We start from the raw sequence: 22,074 nt of genomic DNA, 5'->3' as shown, positions 1-22,074 counted from the left end.
AAAATCGTTTTTAAAAAATCTTTTGAAAACCTTTCCTTGATTTGAGACTAGATTCACACGAATGTTCCTCCAATTCACTCAAACCAAGGCTCTGATACCAACTTGTAACACCCATAAAAATTCGAGCCAATTTAAACTTTTAAAACATTTCAAATCCATACAACATTACAAACTTGTTTTCAAAAAGTATCATATCAGAGTATCCCAGAAACAAATTCATAAAAAGTGAGGAGCGGTACGATCACGCCTTAGCCTTGCCCCAATCTCCTGAAGTACCTGAAACAATAAACTGAAACTGTAAGCCCGAAAGCTTAGTGAGTTCTCCCAAAATACTGATACACATACAGTCCACATAATCATGTCAGCAACATCATAACATAACAAACTGAAATAGCATAAAATGGGTCCATAACTTTACAGACTGGATTACCCTTTGGGCCCACAGTGTGAGTCTGGATTGCTTCCGGCCCACAACTCACATCTAGCTTGCCATCGAGCCCACAGTACGAGTCTCCGTTAGCCTGTAACTGGAATGCTCCCGGGTTTATTGGATTACCGCATGAAGCAGTCTCACCTCAACCCATCCCACGTAACATATCAACATGTATCATAACTAATACACATACATATAATCATACAGTATCACAGGTAGTCCTACAGATCTACCCGACTAGCATATCAACTGGCATACATCACTACTCAATTCAGCATATCAGTAACTGCTAGGATACCAAATCTAGTGGGCCAGCCTTGGTGCCTTAGACCCCTTAGTATAGTGAGGATAACTCACCTTGCAAATGTCGGCTCGGTAACTAAACTCCAACTCTCAGATCACAACCGCAACTCCACCACCTATTATCATAATAGACCCATACTCATAAGTTCTCAATCTTCCAAGGTACCCCATAAGTCAACTAGTCAACCCTCCGGTCAAAGTCAAAGTCACAGTCAATGTCAACAATCCATGTTGACCCTTACTCGTCGAGTACCCTCGGCTACTCTCCGAGTTCCTCGGAATACTTGTCCACTTGCCGAGTTCCTATGGTTCGCGATCGAAGCCCTAAGGCCACTCGTCGGGTTTTCCTTCTTGCAACTCGACAGGTTCACACACATTCATCAATTTGGGGAAACATTAACCGACTCGTCGAGTTTTTCATCCAACTCTTCGATTCTATGGCAATCTTCATTGGGCTCACCGAGTTGTTCATCCAACTCGTCGAGTTCTATGCCTATCTTCATGTGACTCGCCAAGTCGAATATGCGACTCGCCAATTCCCTTCAGTCCTTTAACAAAGCTGGCACCTTTTGAGCCATGCCAAGACCCCAAATTGCAGATCCAACTTCCCTAGGCTTGCTTATCACGTAAAGTTGCAAACTTTACGTGCATGCATGGCTAAAAAGGCTCTAAATGACAAATCCAAGCTTATAAAGGGGCTTTACACTCAAGGAAGGCTTCATTCATGACCAAAGCTCGAACTTTTTGAAACTAAATCCCAAGAAGGGTCCAGATTTGAAGTTACAACTTCAGATCTAGTTCATACACCATAATATCATCATAACTAAGCCAAAATAACCCTAAATTTCACCCAAAAGAGGACTAGAAAGAAATGAGGTAAAGGTGGTGACTTGATACCTTTAAAGGATGCTAACAGAGGTAGATTTCTGATTCCCCACACTTTCCTTGCTTCTAGCCTCTTGCCCTCCAAGCTCTTCTTCCCAAGGATTCTCTTTCCAAGCTTAAAACACACTAGAATGAATCACCACACGGATTAGGGTTCCCTGCACTCTCAAGGTGCTGTAAAGAGGCCAAAGGGACATATGATTCTTTAAATAGGGTGCGAAACCCTGGGATTTAGGGTTTCATATGCCAGCTCCTACTCGTCGAGTCCCTTCTTGGACTCGGCGACTAGGCCACTAAATTTACGAACCAACCCGCTGCTACTCGACGAGTAGGGCAACCAACTCGTCGAGTAGACCTTGGAAACAAAAGAATTCTTATTTAAATCAATAACTGAGAATTGGGGCGTTACACATGGATCATAAAACCCATGGATGTGGATTTGGGTTTTATCCATGACCCTTGGAATCCAACATATAAATATATAAGTTCATGACCAAAAACGTACACATAAAGTACAATTTTTCTTAGAGAAATATGGAGGTGTTTTTGGTGCATGGAATTCTCTCTCAAGAGTCACCTTTGTCCTAGGTGAGTTGTGATTCGATTTGAGGTGCAACACTTGGGGCACTAAGTTTTTAAAGGCCAAAGTCTTTCAAGCAACACCAAATACATCAAGACTTCAAGCCACATAAAAGGTATGTTACTCTAACTAGTATTTTGTATTCTATATGATCAATTGCATGCTTGTTATAGGTTTAATGCCTTGGAAACACCTTTGCATGTATAATTAGTGAAAACATAGATCCAAGGTATTTAGGGTTGTATGTGCACCATAGGAATATTGTAGTATACTAAAACCCATCAATTACGTGGTATTGTTAGGGCGTGAAATAGTCCCCGGTTACTGGTTGAAAGAGACCGAAGGGGTAGGCCAGCACCCAGATATGCTAGGTAGCTACCGGTTGAAAAAGACCGAAGGGGTAGGCCAACACCAAGATATGCTAGGCATTTACCGGTTGAAAGAGACCGAAGGGGTAGACCATCACCCTGATATGCTAGGCAGTTATCGGTTAGGAGAGACCGAAGGGGTATGCGAACACCCGGATATGCTTGGCAGTATGTTATTGTATGTTATGTGGTATGATGGGGGAACTCACTAAGCTTCGTGCTTATGGTTTATAGTTGGTTTCAGGTGCTTATTCTTCGAAAGGAAAAGAGTTGGCATGATTGCAACACATCACACTACGATTTTCTGCATTATGAGATCCTTGGAGATTGCACTGTGATATTGTTTTACTATGACATGTTATGGTTTTGATTTTTGACATTTGGGTTTGAGTATGATTTTAATGACACTGATGATGTTTTCATACCACTGTTTTTATAGTTTACCTAATTAAAAATGAAATTGTTGGCTCTAAATTTTGGAATGTTACAATTTTGATTGACTAGGCAGAGTCTAAATCTAACAGTTCGAGTGTTAGATTTACTTATTGTCAGTATCAGGCGAGTTTCCTCACTTATTCTTACCTATGTGGTAGAATAGTTATATCTATGATGACCAGCTGGGTCTAGATGTTATGGTTATGTTATGCGATTTATATGTGACTAAGGCTGCTGATAGCCTCCAGGGTTGCAGATAACCCACATGGCGTGCTGTTAGCCCACCGGGACTGCTGATAGTCCACATGGATGCTGATAACCCATAGTTGTTTATTTATATTGTGTTGTATGTGGTATCTTGGGGAACTCTCTAAACTTTGTGCTTACAGTTTTTAATTTATATGTGGCAGGTATTCCGAGGACCACGAGAAGACGAAGGTCTGATTGTACACACACGTTGGGAGATTTATTAACATATTATAAGTTACAATATATTAATATGAAATCATATGTTTTAATTAGTATTGATCAAGAATTAATTTGGAATTAATTTAGTGGTCAAAAGAGACTAATTAAATCCATGGGGACTAATTATGATAATTAGTTATATTTATATGTGTTGGGCTTATGATCCATGTTGGACCAAGTTTATGTATGGATACATAAAGAGTTGGGCCACATGAACCATGGATCATAAAAACCCATGGGTATGTATTTGGGTTGTATCCATGACTCTAGAAATCCCACATATAAATAGATACTTCATTGCCAAAATCGCCACTTGTAACTTCTTGGAGTTCATGGTGTCTTTTATGTGCATGGAATTATCTCTCAAGTTCATCCTTTGTCCATGATGTGTTGTGATTCCACTTGAGGCTTCCACACTATTGGGGCTAAGCTCTTTAAGGCCAAATACACCAAGACATCAAGCTCCATCAAAATGTATGTTATGCTAACTAGTATCTTATATTGCTTATGTTAAATGCATGCTAGTTGTAAAATTAATACCTTGGAAACCATTTGCATGTATAATTAGTGAAAACATAGATCCAAGGTATTTAGGGTTGTATGTGCACCATAGGATGTTGTATTATACCAAAACCCAACAGTGGTATCAGAGCCATGGGTTGTTTTCAATTATACTTGATGCAAATAGCTGAAAAAAAAAACCGAATTTTTTGCTGTCTGGACTGCATACTCGACAATTCCATTGGTGGACTCGACGAGTCCATGAACAAATTCATCCAACTCGTCGAGTTGGTTCATGCACTCGACGAGTTGGACCCCCTGACATCATATATTTGTGTTTTTTTGGCCTATTTTGGATTAGAATCATTACCACAAAGTGTTTTTGTTCATAAAATTTGTTTTTGGTACTATGGTAATGTTTATTCTCATCCAAATAAAGTTATAATCAAAGTTTCAAGTTTTATACATGTTTATATGATGCTTGAAAATTGTTGATTATGAATGTTCATGTTTATGAGTTTGTTTAGATTAATAGAAAAAATTATGTGCTAGTTGTTTTCAATCCAAATTAATATATAAGTTGGTAATAATATGTGTTTTTGTAACTTGTCATCAAGTTACTTGAAAAGTCACATTTATGAATTTTAAAAACTCATAAAATTGCCATAAGTTACAAAATGAAGAGTCTTTTTGTCATAAATAGTTTTATGAACTCCATAACTTGTCCTCAAGTTATGGATGTTCAAGAGTCTCTTCATTAAAGTTTTTTTAAGACCTTAATTAAACTCATAAGTTATGAAAATCCAAGGGTTTTGAAAAGTATCAAAACTTGCCCTCAAATTTTGGAATTTGTAAAGTCACCCCATGTACACTTTAATTCCAAATCCTAGAATTTTAAAAGTTAAAATTCAAACTTTATGGAATTCATTAAATTAGTTAAAGTGTTTAATTAAAAGATTTAATAGTTCCATAATGGAATGGTTTAAGTTTAATTAAATTAAGAGTATAGTTTAATTATTAGATTAAACCACCAAGTATTTTAAATGTGTAAAATACACCCTTATACTATTATAATATTAAAAGTTAATATTTATATATATGTATAAGATTAAAAGTCAGTCTTACCGCTAGTATGCCTCATTCACGAAGCCGGTCTATAAATGGGGTATAAGGTTACTGCCTATAAAATGGCAGTTTAATGGGTATCCACTCTCACCAACCGCTTCCTTGACTGGTGGAGGGTCGTTAGCCGAACGGGTTTGACAGGACTATAATTCTCCCTTCATTAAAAGTATAATGAAAAATACTAAGTAACTAAACACTTATGAAATTCCCAATCTTAGTTACTTAGGAAAATGTGAATTTGGTGATAACCCATGAAATTACACTTTGTACCTTACCAAGTCGTTGGTGGAGCATGTGTGGGTAACCGACACACTAACATGGACTGGTAAGAGTGGCAAAGGGTGGCTTAATGTTTATCATAGATTGGTGGAGCGTGTGTGGGTAACCGACACATCAATTAGGTGGTAAATATTAAGGGTACCAAGTCAATTTGCATGGTTATTCACACCTTTTTTTGTGATCCTCGACATCCCAGTCATAAAATTTGAGAGGGCACAATCGAGATTGAAACATGCCATTAAAAAAGTTCAATGAATCTCAAAAGATCTAGGAGTTTCAGATCCAATTAAAACCTAATAAATTATTTCGTTTTTCATGGTGGAAATTGGTGAATCGTCATTCGCCTACCTTCAAATATCTTATAGCTTGGATTATGGCATCCCTCTTCCAAGTTATAAAGTATTGTGTTGGGTCCTAGCCTTAATATTTCATACTGGGTGTCATATTAAGGACTTAAAAATCAACTAACTTGAATATCTCCCATTGTAAATGTCTAGTTCAGACATCTATTATCTTCCCAAATCTCTTGGAATTTAACTTCTTCCACCCCTCCAAGTATTCTCCCTATCCCACAAGTTCTTGAAAAGTTCAAGGTAACTCAATTCCTATTGGCAAGGAAAGGTCTGTGTGTGATCACATCTTGGAGATGAAGTCACATATTGACAAGCCGGGAGAGTTAGGTGTCAAAGTCTTGAGAAAGTTGGATGTTCAATCACTTTTTTAGTCACATAGTGAGTTCCTTTGGGACTAATATGTGATAGACCATGACTTTACCCTTAATGATCTTACCTATTTCGAGCACTGGTGAAGCAAATTTGAATGGAAGATCGGCTTCCCAAACTTTCATGGACATTGACAATGGTAACATTGGAAATCCAGAAAAGTTTTATCTTCCCAATGGAAAGGGATCGACCATTGTCAACTCGGTTGACCAAATGGTAAAGAGAAAGGCTAAGTATGAGATAGACTCGTGTACCATTCCCAAAGAGTTCATATGTTTATGTTGACAAAGGAAGGGACATTGCTTGTGAAGCTACCCTATTTACCTGAAAGATTATAAGGATGGTAAAGTCAAAAAGGTTTGAATCTACTTCGGGTAAAGTCCACTATCTAACTCTATTAAGTTCCTATTCAGAGATTCTTATTACATGATGTGACTAGGACACATGTTGATGTTTTAAGAATCAAAGAAAAGAGAGGAAGCTTAAAAGAAGTATATGTTGATTTTGATCGCAAAGATGGATTTTGATCGCATGGTTCGGTGATTAGAATTTTGAGCTATTGCTTAAGAGTAATGATATATTGCTTAGGAATAGATAACAATAAGTTTTTCATATGCATTGTAAGGATACGTTTCTCCGCAAAGTTTTAAAATAAAAGAAAAAAAGGGTTTTAATTTTATTTATTTTAAAAATATCCTTACAATGGCATTTGTGAAAAATTGTTATTTATATGATTCCATTGACAACAATATTGGAAAATGGATTCGATTCGTTCATTTGTGGTAGTGTCTAAATTTACCAAATAAGGAAAGATTCTCATCACCCAAGTTTCAATTGGACCGAAACTTGGAATCATACATGTTGTATGATGAATGAGAATTTTCATCTTTGGATAATTAAGTCAAGTAAAGGACTAATGGATCGAGTACACATTGTTGTGCACTGATTAAGTCCACCACAAAATATCGATAAGACTATTTGTCATGATTTACTAAAGTTTAGTAAAATATGGTTATACTTACAGGCTTAAGTATAATTCTGAAGCATTGGAAAATTTTCAGTGTATGACAGAACGAATAAGAAGAATCAAATTAGGCAGAAGGATAAAAGTTTCTCAAATCTGAAAAGATGGGAGAGTACTTTAGTCTCATGTTTTAAGATCATCTTAATGATTTTGAGACCTTATCACAATTCATCCTCTAAGTGCATTCTGATAGTTAAGAAGAGGAGCTATGAATTGTTGAAGTGGTCAAATCAAGAAGATGAGTCATACTTCGTTCCAAAACAAGTCTTAGAGTCATACTCCAAGACTGTAAGTTGAGTGACATATCTTAAAGAAAGGTTTAAAACACTTGTCAAATGTAAGAGTAATAGTGTCCTACTCTTGTACATTTGAAATTGGTAAGTTGTGATGTTTTGGATAAAACAAAGACCAACTTAGGCCAATTGTGTGAAGTGATTGTCTTGATAAAGAATCCGCACTATCTCTTGAATATTTGGCATGATAGTCTTATATGTCAAGAGGACAGTGGGATTCTTAAAGATCCTAAAAGAATTTCAAGATCTAATCAAGAATAAAAAAACTTGTAGTTTAACACTAGCACACGACGTGAGGTTTATAACCTATCGTGTTGACATATTTCTATTTCTGTGCCCATTCCAGTTAAAGCTGGATTTGCATATGAGTTCTTCGAGTTCTGAATTGGTTGCATATCAACTTGGAAGCAATGGCAGGCCCTTGAGCTGCCAGGTGGCTAGAATTTAAGATTGCACAAGTTCAGTCCATATGAATTTGGAATTGTCACTAATCTTGTCTTGTGATTATGGTTTTTACAAAAATTCACATGGAAAGGAACACATATACCATAAAATCTAAGGTTCATAAGGTTTCTCTCCGATTCATGAAAATAATGGTGAGGAATCACTTCCACCAAGTAGATTTGAAGTAGATAGCAAAGGTCTAAACAATTGAGACTATGATTACGACATCCCTTTTCATAGTTCTAAAATTGTTTAGACACACCTGTGAGCTATCTAAGATAATGTGTATGATTTTGATAAAGTCTTATCAAAGCATCTCGTATCAGAAAACTGAACTTTGTTAAGAAAGTTAATAAAGTATTGATTTCTAGAAGTCCAGTTGATTTCTGAGTACATTTCAAAGCTAGTGGGAGCATAAGTGTTATGTTGATAATTATTATGTTAGTGGGAGCATGACTATTATGTTCAGTATTGCAAGTTAGCAATGTTAATTATAGAAAACAAAAGTTTCAATTCGTGAAGATGCGGGGGTTGAAAAGCTGTTATGCTATAATTAAGGGAGAGGAAATTATACTTCATTTCAATTCTAAAAGCTTAGATTGAGTTTTTAATCATCTTTAGTCAAATATATATATGAATTTTATGTTGGAATGGTCCGACTTAAGGAAATTATATATAAATTGTATTTTCAAAATTCGATTATGATTATGGCATCCCTCTTCATAGTCAAATTTTGAGAACATGGAAAATAAAAATATTGTAGCAAAAGACTGGTCTAGTATCATGTTTTTATGTGAGACATCATGAATCGTGTCCCATATGCTTCGGATATAGGATCGATTGCATGTGTTATAATATTCATCCTTTCTAAATTTTCCAAATGCTCATGGCATTAAGAGGGGAAAAGTCTAGAATTGGATATGACTAAAATGATTAAGCAATTGTCTAAGGTTTACCAAAGATTGGTTGCTCAGGGACAATTGGAAGTATAGTGTTAATTTTTGGAAGGACCATATTGACATATTTTGAAAAGAGGCAACTCTTGTTCAGAAGTGATAGTCAAAATGGGAATGTTTCATAGATGGAAGTTATTAAATCTATGTAAGATTATAAAACTTAATGCAAGAAGGAAGTTTCCCATGGAATTGATCTCCATTGGTATACTCTATAATGTCTTTTGACAAGTCTTTGTGACTTTGTACATAGTCATTACAAGAGGACCTGTGCATATAAGTTGAAAATCTAAAAAATTTCGATAAATGATAGGAATTTGAAATTCTTACATTTTCGATAAGGATTTGGGATTGTGAAATGAGCATCATTGGAATCATGTTCAATTGGTCTGTTTCACAAAGTAAGGATCATAGACAAACATAGTGTGCATGCTTGGAGCATGGCATGGCTATTGTTTTGATTCAAGTATAAAGTTGATTATTTGAAACATTATATAATGAATAATGAGTAATCAATATGGTGTTTAAATAAAAGGTGTTCTATTTTCTCTCAAAGGTGCTTGGGACCATAGAGGATTAGTATTATTCTTGTGTTTCATTTTGCATGTTTTGACTTCCAGAATAGCTAGGTTATTCTTTCCGAATGACTAAGTTATTCAAACCATCCACAGTCGATAATACGTTGGAAGTAGGTATTAAGGCAAGACTGTCATGAATCGAGTTTGTAGATGTCCAAGGTAGTGGACATCGTAAGAGTTACTACGACATTCATGAGTACTCCTGGAATAGGGATTCGAGTATTAGATTCAACCCACGCTCATTTGAATCACTTCATGGATTTTATCACAAGTGATCATGAGATGATAATATCTTATATTCTTCAAACCTAGAGATATGTCTTGTTGCCTATGAGTTGGTTATACATTGATTGCACGTAAACGCATTTGGTAACTCGATGTTATAAAACGTGCCTTTGTGTATGATTAAACAAGTACTAGAACAAGCATATGAGTCGAAGTTTATCCATTCCTTTTACCCTTGGAGGGATAAAAGTGATATCTGTGGCCCCCTCGATGATTTGGTGATGACAAACGTAAGTGCATGGCCGGGCCTGGACTGATTTGATTTGTTCAATTAGTCAGTCGTCATAAATCGGGAATCGGGAAAAAACAAATGGACAGAGAGAATGATTATAATCCATGTCTCAGTCCATATGATATCTAGAATGGAGGAATATATGATCCCTTATCTAATGGACATGTCAATGATTTGTTCAGAGTTCGACAACGACTTTTAAGAGCTACGACTGCTAGTCGGGATCTTGGAGTCATACTTGAATAATAGTTTTAGACTTATCCAAGTGGGAGACTGTTGGATTAGGTGTCTAAGCCCATAACTATTATTGGTATGTATTTGACCCGAGAGTAGCATGGTCCATTTGGGTTGCATATCATCAGGACGATTTGTTAGGATGGACTTTTGAGAGAAGGTTATTTATGTTTTATTAATATATTATAAGTTATAATATATTAATATGAAATCATATGTTTTAATTAGTGTTGATCAAGAATTAATTTGGAATTAATTTAGTGGTCAAAAGAGACTAATTAAATCCATGAGGACTAATTATGATAATTAGTTATATTTATATGTGTTGGGCTTATGATCCATGTTGGACCAAGTTTATGTATGGATACATAAAGATTTGGGCCACATGAACCATGGATCATAAAAACCCATGGGTATGGATTTGGGTTATATCCATGACCCTAGAAATCCCACATATAAATAGATACTTTATTGCCAAAATCGCCACTTGTAACTTCTTGGAGTTCAAGGTGTCTTTTGTGTGCATGGAATTCTCTCTCAAGTTCATCCTTTGTCCATGATGTGTTGTGATCCCACTTGAGGCTTCCACACTGTTGGGGCTAAGCTCTTTAAGGCCAAATACACCAAGACATCAAGCTCCATCAAAAGGTATGTTATGCTAACTAGTATCTTATATTGTTTATGTTAAATGCATGCTAGTTGTAAAATTAATACCTTGGAAACCATTTTCATGTATAATTAGTGAAAACATAGATCCAATGTATTTAGGGTTGTATGTGCACCATAGGATGTTGTATTATACCAAAACCCAACAATGCCCAAAACAAGCCCTAGACTAGATCTAACACATAGAGCCATCAAGTTAGAAACTTTATACCTTCAAATGCTAGCAAAATGGATGAAGACTCTGGATCTATGAGTTACACTCCAACCAATGATTGAAGACCAAACTACTTCCTCTTCAAAGTGAGCAAAAATATCAAAGGTTAACCACTAAAGCTCAAGAACACTAAAAACAAGCTAAGGTTTCATATTTAGGTTTAATGGGATGTAGGCTGAAGATAAGAGGGTTTGAGAATGAGTTAAGGCCTTTAAATAAGGTCCAAGACCCTAAATTAGGCTTTGAGACTGAGTCGTGTACGTTCGTCATACGTTAAGGAGCCTTCATGATTACTCTAGCCATGTACGCCCAACGTACACAACATGCTCTTTATCGATCTATCTTCCGATGACCATAACTTTTGCGTCCCAACTCTATTTTCAATGATCTTTATATCTACGGAAAGGTAATGAGAAGCTCTACAATCTTATCAACTCTCCTTTTCCTTAAAACCTTCCAAACTTAAATCCAATTTCATGAAAAGCCCGCACCATCACTTTACTGTTATACCCTTGGGCTCCAAAACACAAACCTAATACTCAGTACCCACAACCTATATTATCTACCACTAAATCGGTCTAAACCTCTCTTTCCCAAGACGCGAAGCCTTATGATACTTTGGGTACGACCCCGAATTATGAAACAACCCGAAACAGGGTGTTACATGTCCGGTAGGGTTGGGAGATGCGTATAAGAAGCCTAGTCGATGTGTCTCTTATGTAGACAAGAGTAAAATCAGGTCCACCTAAGCACTGCAACTGATTAACTGGGAAGAAATATCTTACATGTCTTATTTAATAAGTCAAATGCTATTTTAAGGACCATAATCGTAAAAAATAAGTTTACTGAACAAATAAGGATATAATTGATAGTTTATGGTGCTAAAAAATAACCCTATATTTTATATGTTAGGTCAGTTTGGTATTTTCATAACAAACTTGATATAAGGTTACATAAAATTTATTATAATGTTATCAAATTTACCTTTAAAGTCAATGTTAGTGTACATTTATTATAGATATCTATAAAATTTAGTTGGTTTATGTTAGAATCAAAATTAAATCAAATCTATTAACATTGCAAAACTAATCATTAGAACTTCACCTTTAAAACATATGATCATCCATATTATTGGTGTTGGAGAAAATGCAATTTTCCAAGGAAAAAGAGGGCATAGTTGTCAAATAATTTAGTAGAAGGTTTAAATAAAAAATTCACATCTTCAATCGTAACAGGCTAACAGCAACAGTCTACGGGTTTATCCCCAAAATTGGATTTACTTTTATCCTATCGATCTTTGAACTCCTAATTCTTATAAAGTATCCCAAATCTCTTCGCGAAACATACATACATATGTAATCGGAAGAAATTCAACAGAGATGATATGAAGAACAACAGCAATAACAATATGGTGTCGGATAAGACTCGGGCCTTGCCAGTTGATCCGAATCTTCCACGGTGGGTCTGCCAGAACTGCCGTCACAGTCTCTCCATCACCGGCGTTGATTCTTACCCTGATAAATTCTTCAATGACTCTTCCACTTACCGATCCGGTTAGGGTTTCCCACCTCCCCTCCCAATTTTACTATTTGATTACTAGAATCGTGAAATTATGAATCATTGTTGGAGAACAATTACTAAAGCAATGCAGCTCGAGCGTGAGCTTTTGATTCAATTGAGTAGCAATTACCCTGTGAAACACCTTAAGCTAGAAGTTCAGGAAATTATTCATGTTTCGTTTTGAGTTTTATGAAATTTCAATTAACATGAGTTGAAACATTCAGGGATGCAGGGCTCTTCGATGCATGGAGCAGGCAGTGTGTTAGGCACACGAATGGATCAATCATTTGTTGTATTGCCAAAACAAAGGAACCAATCATCGGGTGTTCCACCTCGTCCACGTAATGGAGCCATGAATCCTGATTCAACTCAGTCTGGAAAAACCATGGAAGAATCATTCGTGGTATTACCTCCACCTGCTGCCTCTGTGTACAAATCCGACCCTGCAGCTGATGGAGGTGGGACCCATGTTCATTCACATGAAGGTGGATCCAATTCTGCTCCTACACAATCAAACAACTCTGGTTTCCACTCAACCATAACTGTCTTGAAACGTGCATTTGAGATAGCCACAACACAAACACAGGTTGAACAACCTTTATGCCTGGAATGCATGAGGGTGTTATCTGATAAACTTGATAAAGAGGTTGAAGAAGTGAATAGCGACATAAAATCATATGAAGCTTGCCTTCAGCGCTTAGAGGGAGAACCTAGGAATGTTCTTAGCGAAGCTGACTTTTTAAGGGAGAAACTAAAGGTAAATACATTACACAGAAAGACATTCAAGTTTATTTTTTCATAAATCGTAACAAAGCAGTATTAAAGTATCTGTATCCTCTTTGTTTTAAATGATATTGAAGATAGAAGAAGAAGAACGTAAACTTGAAGCAGCAATTCAAGAAACAGAAAAAGAGTGCACCGAAGTAACTGGTGAATTGAAGGAACTCGAACTCAAATCTAATCGATTCAAAGAGTTGGAAGAAAGGTAAGTTACTTTTGACATAATATGTAAGAAGTCAATTACTTCACCTCTTTGAAGGATTTTACCAACTGTTTTTTGAAATGTTTGTTATCAGATATTGGCATGAGTTCAATAATTTCCAGTTTCAGTTGATATCTCATCAGGTGAGTTCGATAATTAGTCTCATTTTATGTAATGTTAAACTTTACATTTTAAAATCTTTTATGTAACAGGAAGAGAGAGATGCGATATTGGCAAAAATTGAAGTTTCACAAGCACATTTAGAACTTTTAAAGAGGACTAATGTTTTGAATGATGCGTTTCCAATTTGGTATGATGGAGAATTTGGAACAATCAACAATTTCAGATTGGGGAGACTCCCTAAAATTCCGGTCTGTTACTTCTTATAACATAAAAATACTTTTTCTATTTTCTGCAATTAAATTTATGGTTTGCAAAATGATGGGTGTGGAAATAGGTTGAGTGGGATGAGATAAATGCTGCATGGGGACAGGCTTGCCTTTTGCTTCACACAATGGCTCAATATTTCAGACCAAAGTTTCAGTATCCTTTTTTTTTTTTTTTTTTTTTTTTTTTATAATTTTGTAATTATATAAAATGTTATCTTTTTGATACGATATATCCCTCCTTAATATGTTTTTGAACAGATACCGAATAAAAATCCTTCCTATGGGAAGTTACCCTCGAATAATGGATAGCAGCAACAATACCTATGAGCTGTAAGTTTTTATTTTGGGATAAATGCATGAAATACCAATTTACTTTCTATTTAAAAATTACCCATTGCTATTGACCTGATATGAATCTTGATGACATGGCACAAGTTCTTGAAGCTAATAGGTGTTTTGTGCCATGTCCACTGTCCACATGTAATTTACTGCTGACGTGTCATTTTGTTGATAGGTTTGGTCCGGTGAATTTGTTTTGGAGCACACGATATGACAAGGCAATGACATTGTTCTTGAGCTGCCTTAAAGACTTTGCAGAATTTGCAAACTCTAAAGATAAAGAAAACAACATTCCACCTGATAAATGTTTCAAGCTTCCGTACAAGTAAGCAAGGGTAAAATGGTCATTTAGTCTCTTATATTTATATTTATATATATTTTTGGTGAATGGTGGTAACAACAGGATTGAGAATGACAAAGTGGAAAGCTATTCGATCACACAGAGCTTTAACAAACCAGAGAATTGGACAAAAGCTTTGAAGTATACACTCTGTAATTTAAAATGGGCACTTTACTGGTTTGTTGGTAATACAAATTTTCAGCCATTATCTCAATCTGCCACAACTGCCCCTGCCCCTGCCCCTGCCCAACATTCTGATCTTCATGGTTCTGGTTCTGCTTCGGGCAGTTTGTATAGAAAGCCCAAGTCACAGCCACCACTGCCCCTGCCCCCTAAAACATAATATATGTTTTTTTTTTCTTATAAAAATATTTGTAAATAGGTATGAAGATAAAAGTGCTACACATAATCCACTCCATATATATTATTTCTAGGTTGGTAGATATTGATTTGAATTCATAAAGTTTCTTGAATTTGCCTATATAATATTTAATATATATGGTTGATTGTAGATTATGTTTTTGGTGATGTTTTTTTTTTTTTTTTTTTTTTTAGTTTACTGTATTATTATAATGAGGCGTATGTGGTGTCATGAATTTTGTTTTTACTAGTCAAAAATACTTTAGAATCGTTTTTTAGAATGGAAAAAGGATTGGAGCTTCAAAATGATTAAAATCAAACTAGATTGTTAATACATAAATTTCTTAGGATACAAAACATATTTATTACAGAGAGATGTAAATTGTTTTTTTGTGACATAAAGGAGCATTGATTCGTTAGTCATGTGTGTACATAACATATGTACCTACATACATGTGTTATAATTCGATCCTATTAAGGACAGACATGAAAACAAGGGTAAACAAGAGGACAGTAGTACAAACGATATGGACAAACATGAAAACAAGGCTAAATAAGAGGACAGTAGTACAAACGATATGGGCACTCATTTTTACTTGCATTCATCAAACTTCTATTATGATAGTTTAAGAGGTATATGAGTGTCATTAAGTGTATGTGAACAGAAGTTAAGTAGTTGAGCTGATTAAGTATGGTATTTTACATAATTGAACATTTATAGGTGTCCCTGAACAATTCTTATATCTCGAAGAGCTTATTGGATGTTAGTGTACATTTGAACACTTACTAGTTACCCCCAAATATAATGATGTAGTTGGACATTTTTCTTCAATAGTGTGTAAAACTATATGTATACCCATGCTTTGATACTATATGTATAATTATTTGTGGCATTCTTTTCATTCAAATGTTTTAATAATGCTTTAATGGCATTTTTTAGAATGACTTTTAAAATGGAGTTTCTTTTAAATAATTTGCAGTATTTTAAGATACATTTGAATTTTTTTATCATGATCATGTGTATTCATGTTTTAGGTGAGTTTAAACTTGTGTGGTTAAGACATTTTATATACAAGACTTAGATCTCCTATATAGGAGAATATAAGAACACCGATTATGAGAAACTTAAACTTTTACTCTTGGTATCCTTACTTTGGGAAGAGTAGAGGTGCACATCCAAACTGTTTTTTTAACCTACAAAAAAAACTAAAAATGTTTTTTGAGAACCAGTTTTTTCCAAAACTGATTAATAAATATCTGAAACCAGTTTTTTTTTTTTTTTTGGGTTTTTAACCGATTTTTTTTAGAAACTCAAATTCACTTCAAAAAACCGAAAAAACCAAACTGATTAAAATCGAAACCATTGTAGAAAAATTTAGTTAAACATCAAACAAGTTTTGTTAAAAACTGAAATAGTTAAAATCGGTAAATGTGCACTTCTAGGTAAGTGTAACACTCTAATTTTTCAAATAAAATTTTCATTTTTAATTTCACACAAAACACAGTTTAACATCTCTCATACTCAATTTATAAATGTTTCAAACACAAGACATGAAAATCGTTTGTCAAATATCCCAGAATCCTCAAAACACAAATCAACCAGTTGGTGTGTACAATCATGCTGACGCCTTCCCGTGATCTTGAGATGTATTTGAAACACATATCAGACAACATTATAAGCACGAAGCTTAGTGAGTTCCCCAAAATACCATACACAAATAATGAGCCTCTCATGGCTATATCTCGATAAGGACCCTTCGGTCATATGTCTCAGTGAAGACCCTCTGGTCCCATAGCTCGGGTTGGACCCTCCAGTCCCGTATCTCAGTGAAGACCCTCTGGTCTCACGACTCGGTTTGGACCCTCTGGTCCTATCTTAATAATGCACAAAATAATATACAACATAAATCACAAAGACAGAATGCATACTATCACATATCTCAGTATAAGCACATAAGACCCTCCGGTCAGTAACACAAATAAGACCCTCCGGTCACACAATAATTACCACTCGGGTAAGTATAGTGAGAAGACTCACCTCGTAAGTAAAGCAAAGTATGTCTCGCACTCGGACTTCCGGTCTAGACTTCACCTATCATATATCACAATAATCTCTAATTAATAATTGATATTAACAACCCCCAAAGATTTTAGGCTAATTCCTCTTCTAAATCTCAGAAGGGTAAAAGACCATTTTACCCCTTCATGGCCTTCGAAGTCCACAACTTGACCAAACCCTAAAAGTCAACGGAAGTCAACAAACCATGTTGACTCAACTCGTCGAGTGCATTTATACGACTCGTCAAGTTCCTTCTGTTCTCCGAAAATCAGGAAAGTTCGAGTCAACTCGCCGAGTTGTCTCGCCAACTCGTCGAGCTTGCACAGTGTCCAGAATATCGGGTAAAACCCTAACCAACTCGTCGAGTTCCGTCAGCCCTTTTCTCATTCAGACGCTTTTAAGCGAACCCAAAGCTCCAAACTATAGATCTAGTCTTTTAGGGATGAGATACCACGTAAAGCTGCAAGCTTTACGTCCATGCATGGCGTCTAGGGGCTAATCTTTCCAAAACAAGGCTCAACAAGGGGTTTAAGGCATGGAAGTTGGCCAAAGCTTGATAAAACTTGAGTCCTTAGGCCTAAGGGGCCTAGTAGTGTCTAGACCTGAAGTCTTAGCTTCAAAGCATGCTCAAAACCAAGAATGACTCAAGAAGAAGCTAGAAATGGCCATAAACTCTCTAATAGGGAGATCTAACAAACAAGTGATCAATGTAGTGACTTTTTACCTTTAAATGGTTGCTACAACTGAATGGATGATGGATCTATGGAATCGTTCTCGTTCCAAGCTCTTAGATCTTCGAGTTTCTCCTAGTAATGCACCAAAACACACACTCTTAGCCTTACCCACTCTCAAAATGGAAGCTAGCTCGATTAGGGTTTGTCTCTGGGTGATTAGGTGATAAGGGAGGTTGGGTAGAGGACTTAAGGTCCTTTAAATAGGGTGCAAACCCTAAAAATTAGGGTTTTCACACTCAGCTCCAACTCATCGAGTTGAGTCCTCCAACTCGTCGAGTTGGTTCTAAAGTTCATACGACCATCTCAGTACCTACTCGACGAGTTAGGGCCTCCAACTCGTCAAGATGCCCTATTAATATGAATATAAAACAATTAAATTTTATACCTGGGAGTTGGGATGTTACAATTCTCCCCTACTAGAATCAGACTTCGCCCTCAAAGTTATTTTCTGGAAACAGCTATGGGTACTGCTCGCGCATCTCAGACTCCAGCTCCCAAGTCCACTCATATACCCTCTGGTGTTGCCACTGAACTTTAACCAAGGGCACCTCCTTATTTCTCAAGATCTTCACATTCTTGTCCAATATCGCCACCAACCTCTCAATGTAGTTCAGGTGTTCATCGACCTGAATATCTTCTAAAGGGAATACTGTCGTCACGTCAGCTACACACTTCTTCAGCTGGGATATATGGAATGTGTCATGAATCTGGCTCAACTCCTCAGACAGCCCTAACCGATAAGCTACCTTACCTATTTAAGCAATCACTTTGTAGGGACCAATGTATCTAGGGCCTAAATTGCCCCGCTTCTTGAATCGGATCACCTCTTTCCATGGGGATACCTTCAGGAGGACAAAATCGCCGACCTGGAAATCTAGCTCGGAACGTCTTCGATATGTGTAACTCTTCTAACAACTCTGGGCCGTTAGCAACCTCTGTCTAACCTGCTGGATTTGCTCTGTCGTCTTGAGCACTATCTCAGTGCTCCCTATCACTCTTTGCCCGACCTCCCCCTAACAGATGGGAGTCCGACACCTCTTTCCGTATAAAAGCTCAAAGGGAGGCATCCCAATACTGGAGTGATGGATGTTGTTGTATGAAAACTCAGCCAAGGGCAGGTAGGAATCCCAACTCCCACCAAAGTCCATAACACATGCGCGTAGCATGTCCTCGAGTGTCTGAATCATCCGCTCGCTCCGCCCGTCCGTCTACGGGTGGTATGTGGTGCTGAAATGTAGTCGGGCACCCAATTCCTCATGAAATTTCTTCCAGAACCTGGAAGTAAAACGTATATCATGATCCGACACTATTGATGTTGGCACCCCATGCCGTGCCACCACCTTTCGAACATAGACCTCGGTTAATTTCACTGTAGAAAAGCTCTCATTTATAGCCAGGAAGTGAGAACTCTTTTTCAACCAATCTACAATCACCCAGATCGCATCGACACCCCTCGCAGTCCTCGGTAACTTGGTGATAAAATCCATAGAAATATGTTCCCATTTCCACATGGGAATCTCCAAAGGTTGCAGATGGCCATGGGGGCGCTGGTGCTCTGCCTTGACGTTACGACAGGTCAAACATCTCTCGACTACCCATACCACATCTCTCTTCATGCAGGGCCACCAATAATCCTTTTTCAGGCCCAAATACATCTTAGTGGCCCCATGATGGATCAAGAATCTCGACCTTTGTGCCTCCTCTATCAAAATCCGTCGGGCTCCACCCGTATATGGCACCCATACTCGCCCATGAAAAGTCGTAAGCCCCCGACTACCCTTCTCAAACTCGAAATCTGCCCGATCACCCGCTATCTCTTATGGATTTTTGGTCTTATGACCACCGCTTGGGCCTCTCGGATGGTATCTAGGACTGGAGTTATCACCGTCATCCTCATACACACATTTCTAATCGGGGCACTCATTGCTCTACGAATCAGGGTATCAGCTACTGCCTTAGCTTTTCCCAGATGATACAAAATCTCATAGTCATAGTCTTTCACTACTTCCAACCACCTCCCCTGTCTCATATTCAGGTTGTGTTGATCCATAAGGTATCTCAGGCTCTTATGGTCCATGTATATAGTACATCGGACACCATAAAGATAGTGGCGCCAAATCTTGAGGGTGAATACCACCGCCCCCAACTCCAAATCATGGTTGGGATATCTCGTCTCGTGGGGCTTCAGCTGCCTCGACGCATATGCTATCATGTTCCCTCTCTGTATCAACACAACACCGATTCCTGATATGGATGCATCACAGTAGACTACGAAGTCCTCTACTCCCTCCGGGAGAGCTAGCACTGGAGCTTCGCACAATCTCTGGCGAAGAGTCTTGAATGATGCCTGCTGCTCAGGCCCCCAAGCAAAAATAACGCCCTTCCTGGTCAATTTGGTGAGAGGAACAAAAATTTTGGAAAAATCTATGATAAACCTCCGATAGTAGCCTGCCAGGCCCAGAAAACTCCTGATCTCGGATGGGGACCTCGACACTTCCCACTGCATAACTGCCTCAATCTTGGTCGGGTCGACCAAAATCCCATTCTGGTTAACGAGGTGTCCTAAAAACTAGAACTCTAGTAACCAAAAATCACACTTGGAGAATTTGGCATATAGCCTCTCCGTCCTCAACACCCCAAGAATCTCCCGAAGATGCTCCTCGTGTCGTTCCCTAGACCTCGAGTACACCAAAATATCATCGATGAACACGATCTCCAACCGATCCAACATGGGACTATACACTCGATTCATAAGGTCCATGAACGCGTCGGTGCATTAGTGAGCTTGAAAGGCATCACCACAAACTCATAATGCCCATAACAAGTCCAAAAGGCCGTCTTCTGGATATCTTCCTCGCAGACCCTCATCTGATGATACCCGGATCTCAAATCAATCTTGGAAAACCCAGATGTTCCCTGTAACTGATCAAACAAATTGTCGATCCTCGCTAGTGGGTAACGGTTCTTGACTGTCAACTTATTCAAGTCCCGACAGTCGATGTACATCCGGTGTGAACCATCCTTTTTCTTGACAAAAAGGATCGGTGCTCCCCATGAAAAGCTACTCGGTCTAATGAAACCCTTCCCCAACAGCTCCTGGAGCTGCGAGGATAACTCCTGCATCTCAGATGGTGCAAGACGATACGGTGCCTTAGCAATAGGTGCCGCCCATAGAATCAAATCGATCTGAAACTCCACTTGCCTCTCAGGAGGCACACCCTACAATTCCTCGGGGAAAACATCCCGGAAATCACATACTAGTGGAACATCGGAAATAGAAATCGGCCTCTTAGTGATAACCCGCGTATCCACTATATACGCTAAAAAGCCCATGCACCCCTGCTGTCGACTCTGCCTTGGCCTGGCGGCAGAGCAAAAAGCTGATCCCGATCTTGTTCCCTCGCCATAGACGGTGAGTACTCCCCTACTAGGATCTCGTATTGTCACCATTTGACGCTCGCAGTCAATCACGGCTCCAAACCGGCTCAACCAATCCATGCCCACTATGACACAGACATCTCCCATCGCTATTGGCACCAGATCTATCGAAAACCCAACACCAAAAATCTCCAAAATGCATCCCTGGAATACATTAGTGGTAAAAACCGCATGCTCGTCGGCTATAGAAACCCTCAGCGGTCGACTTAAAGCCTCGTGTCTAACATTAATGCGATGACTAAAGGATAAAGTCACGAAGGATCGACTCGCATCGGAGTCAAATAACACCAAGGAAGGCACATAATTCATAAGAAAAGTACCTATATAAAACACAATATAAGCATAAACAAGTAATAATAATATCATGGATAAGGAGGTACATACCACTAACAACGTCAACTGTTGCGGAGACCTCTTCCGCAGTCAGCTGGAAGGCTCTCCCACGAGCTCTCAGAGTCCCGGCCTTCCTCGGCCGGCCATCAGTAACACGCAAAGCAGTAGGATCAGAAGCCTGGGCCGGTCCCTGAGTGAGCTGAGGAAACTCATCCTTTCGGTGGCTAGTCTGGTTGCAATGAAAGCAAACCGAAAATCCCTTGGGGGAAATCCTTCGCCATATGCTCCTCCTTTCCACATCTGTAGCAAATCCATGATTGGCAAGATCCCCTGTGACTCTTGCCGCACTTTCTACAAGTGCGGCCCTTCTGGCCTCCTGCTCTTGTATCAGCGGGCTTAGCCCGCTTGGTCGCTGGCTGCGACTGCACTGGTCTCCTGTCTCTCCCTTCTCTTTAGTCTGAATCTCCAGCCCAATCTCCCTCCACCTAGAATTGGTTTGTAACTTAGCTAATGGTCGA

The 22,074-nt window shown here is 38.1% G+C and overlaps 1 protein-coding gene across 1 annotated transcript; it reads left to right on the top strand.

Annotated features, from left to right (window-relative positions):
• The first annotated feature begins 12,265 nt into the window (after positions 1–12,265).
• Positions 12,266–15,143, top strand: ATG6 (AUTOPHAGY 6). Its single transcript, XM_079032463.1, has 9 exons — positions 12,266–12,575; positions 12,807–13,339; positions 13,443–13,567; positions 13,659–13,707; positions 13,777–13,935; positions 14,022–14,107; positions 14,212–14,283; positions 14,468–14,617; positions 14,696–15,143. The coding sequence occupies exons 1-9, from the start codon at positions 12,407–12,409 to the stop codon at positions 14,973–14,975; spliced, it is 1,623 nt and encodes a 540-aa protein (XP_078888589.1). The 5' UTR covers positions 12,266–12,406; the 3' UTR covers positions 14,976–15,143.
• Positions 15,144–22,074: the final 6,931 nt, after the last annotated feature.

This window comes from Lactuca serriola, chromosome 3 (assembly GCF_051521515.1).
Source record: "Lactuca serriola cultivar US96UC23 chromosome 3, Lser_US96UC23_V15, whole genome shotgun sequence".
In the NCBI taxonomy this organism is placed as follows: domain Eukaryota; kingdom Viridiplantae; phylum Streptophyta; class Magnoliopsida; order Asterales; family Asteraceae; genus Lactuca; species Lactuca serriola.
Note: the sequence above shows the minus strand (reverse complement) of the source record. Positions and strands in the feature narration are given on the sequence as shown.

Excerpts from the sequence above, each read along its gene's own strand:
- ATG6 (XM_079032463.1), top strand. The coding sequence starts at position 12,407 with ATGAAGAACAACAGCAATAACAATATGGTGTCGGATAAGACTCGGGCC. Across the intron at positions 14,108-14,211 it reads TATTTCAGACCAAAGTTTCA|ATACCGAATAAAAATCCTTC; the intron begins GTATCCTTTTTT and ends GTTTTTGAACAG. Across the intron at positions 14,284-14,467 it reads AGCAACAATACCTATGAGCT|GTTTGGTCCGGTGAATTTGT; the intron begins GTAAGTTTTTAT and ends TTTTGTTGATAG.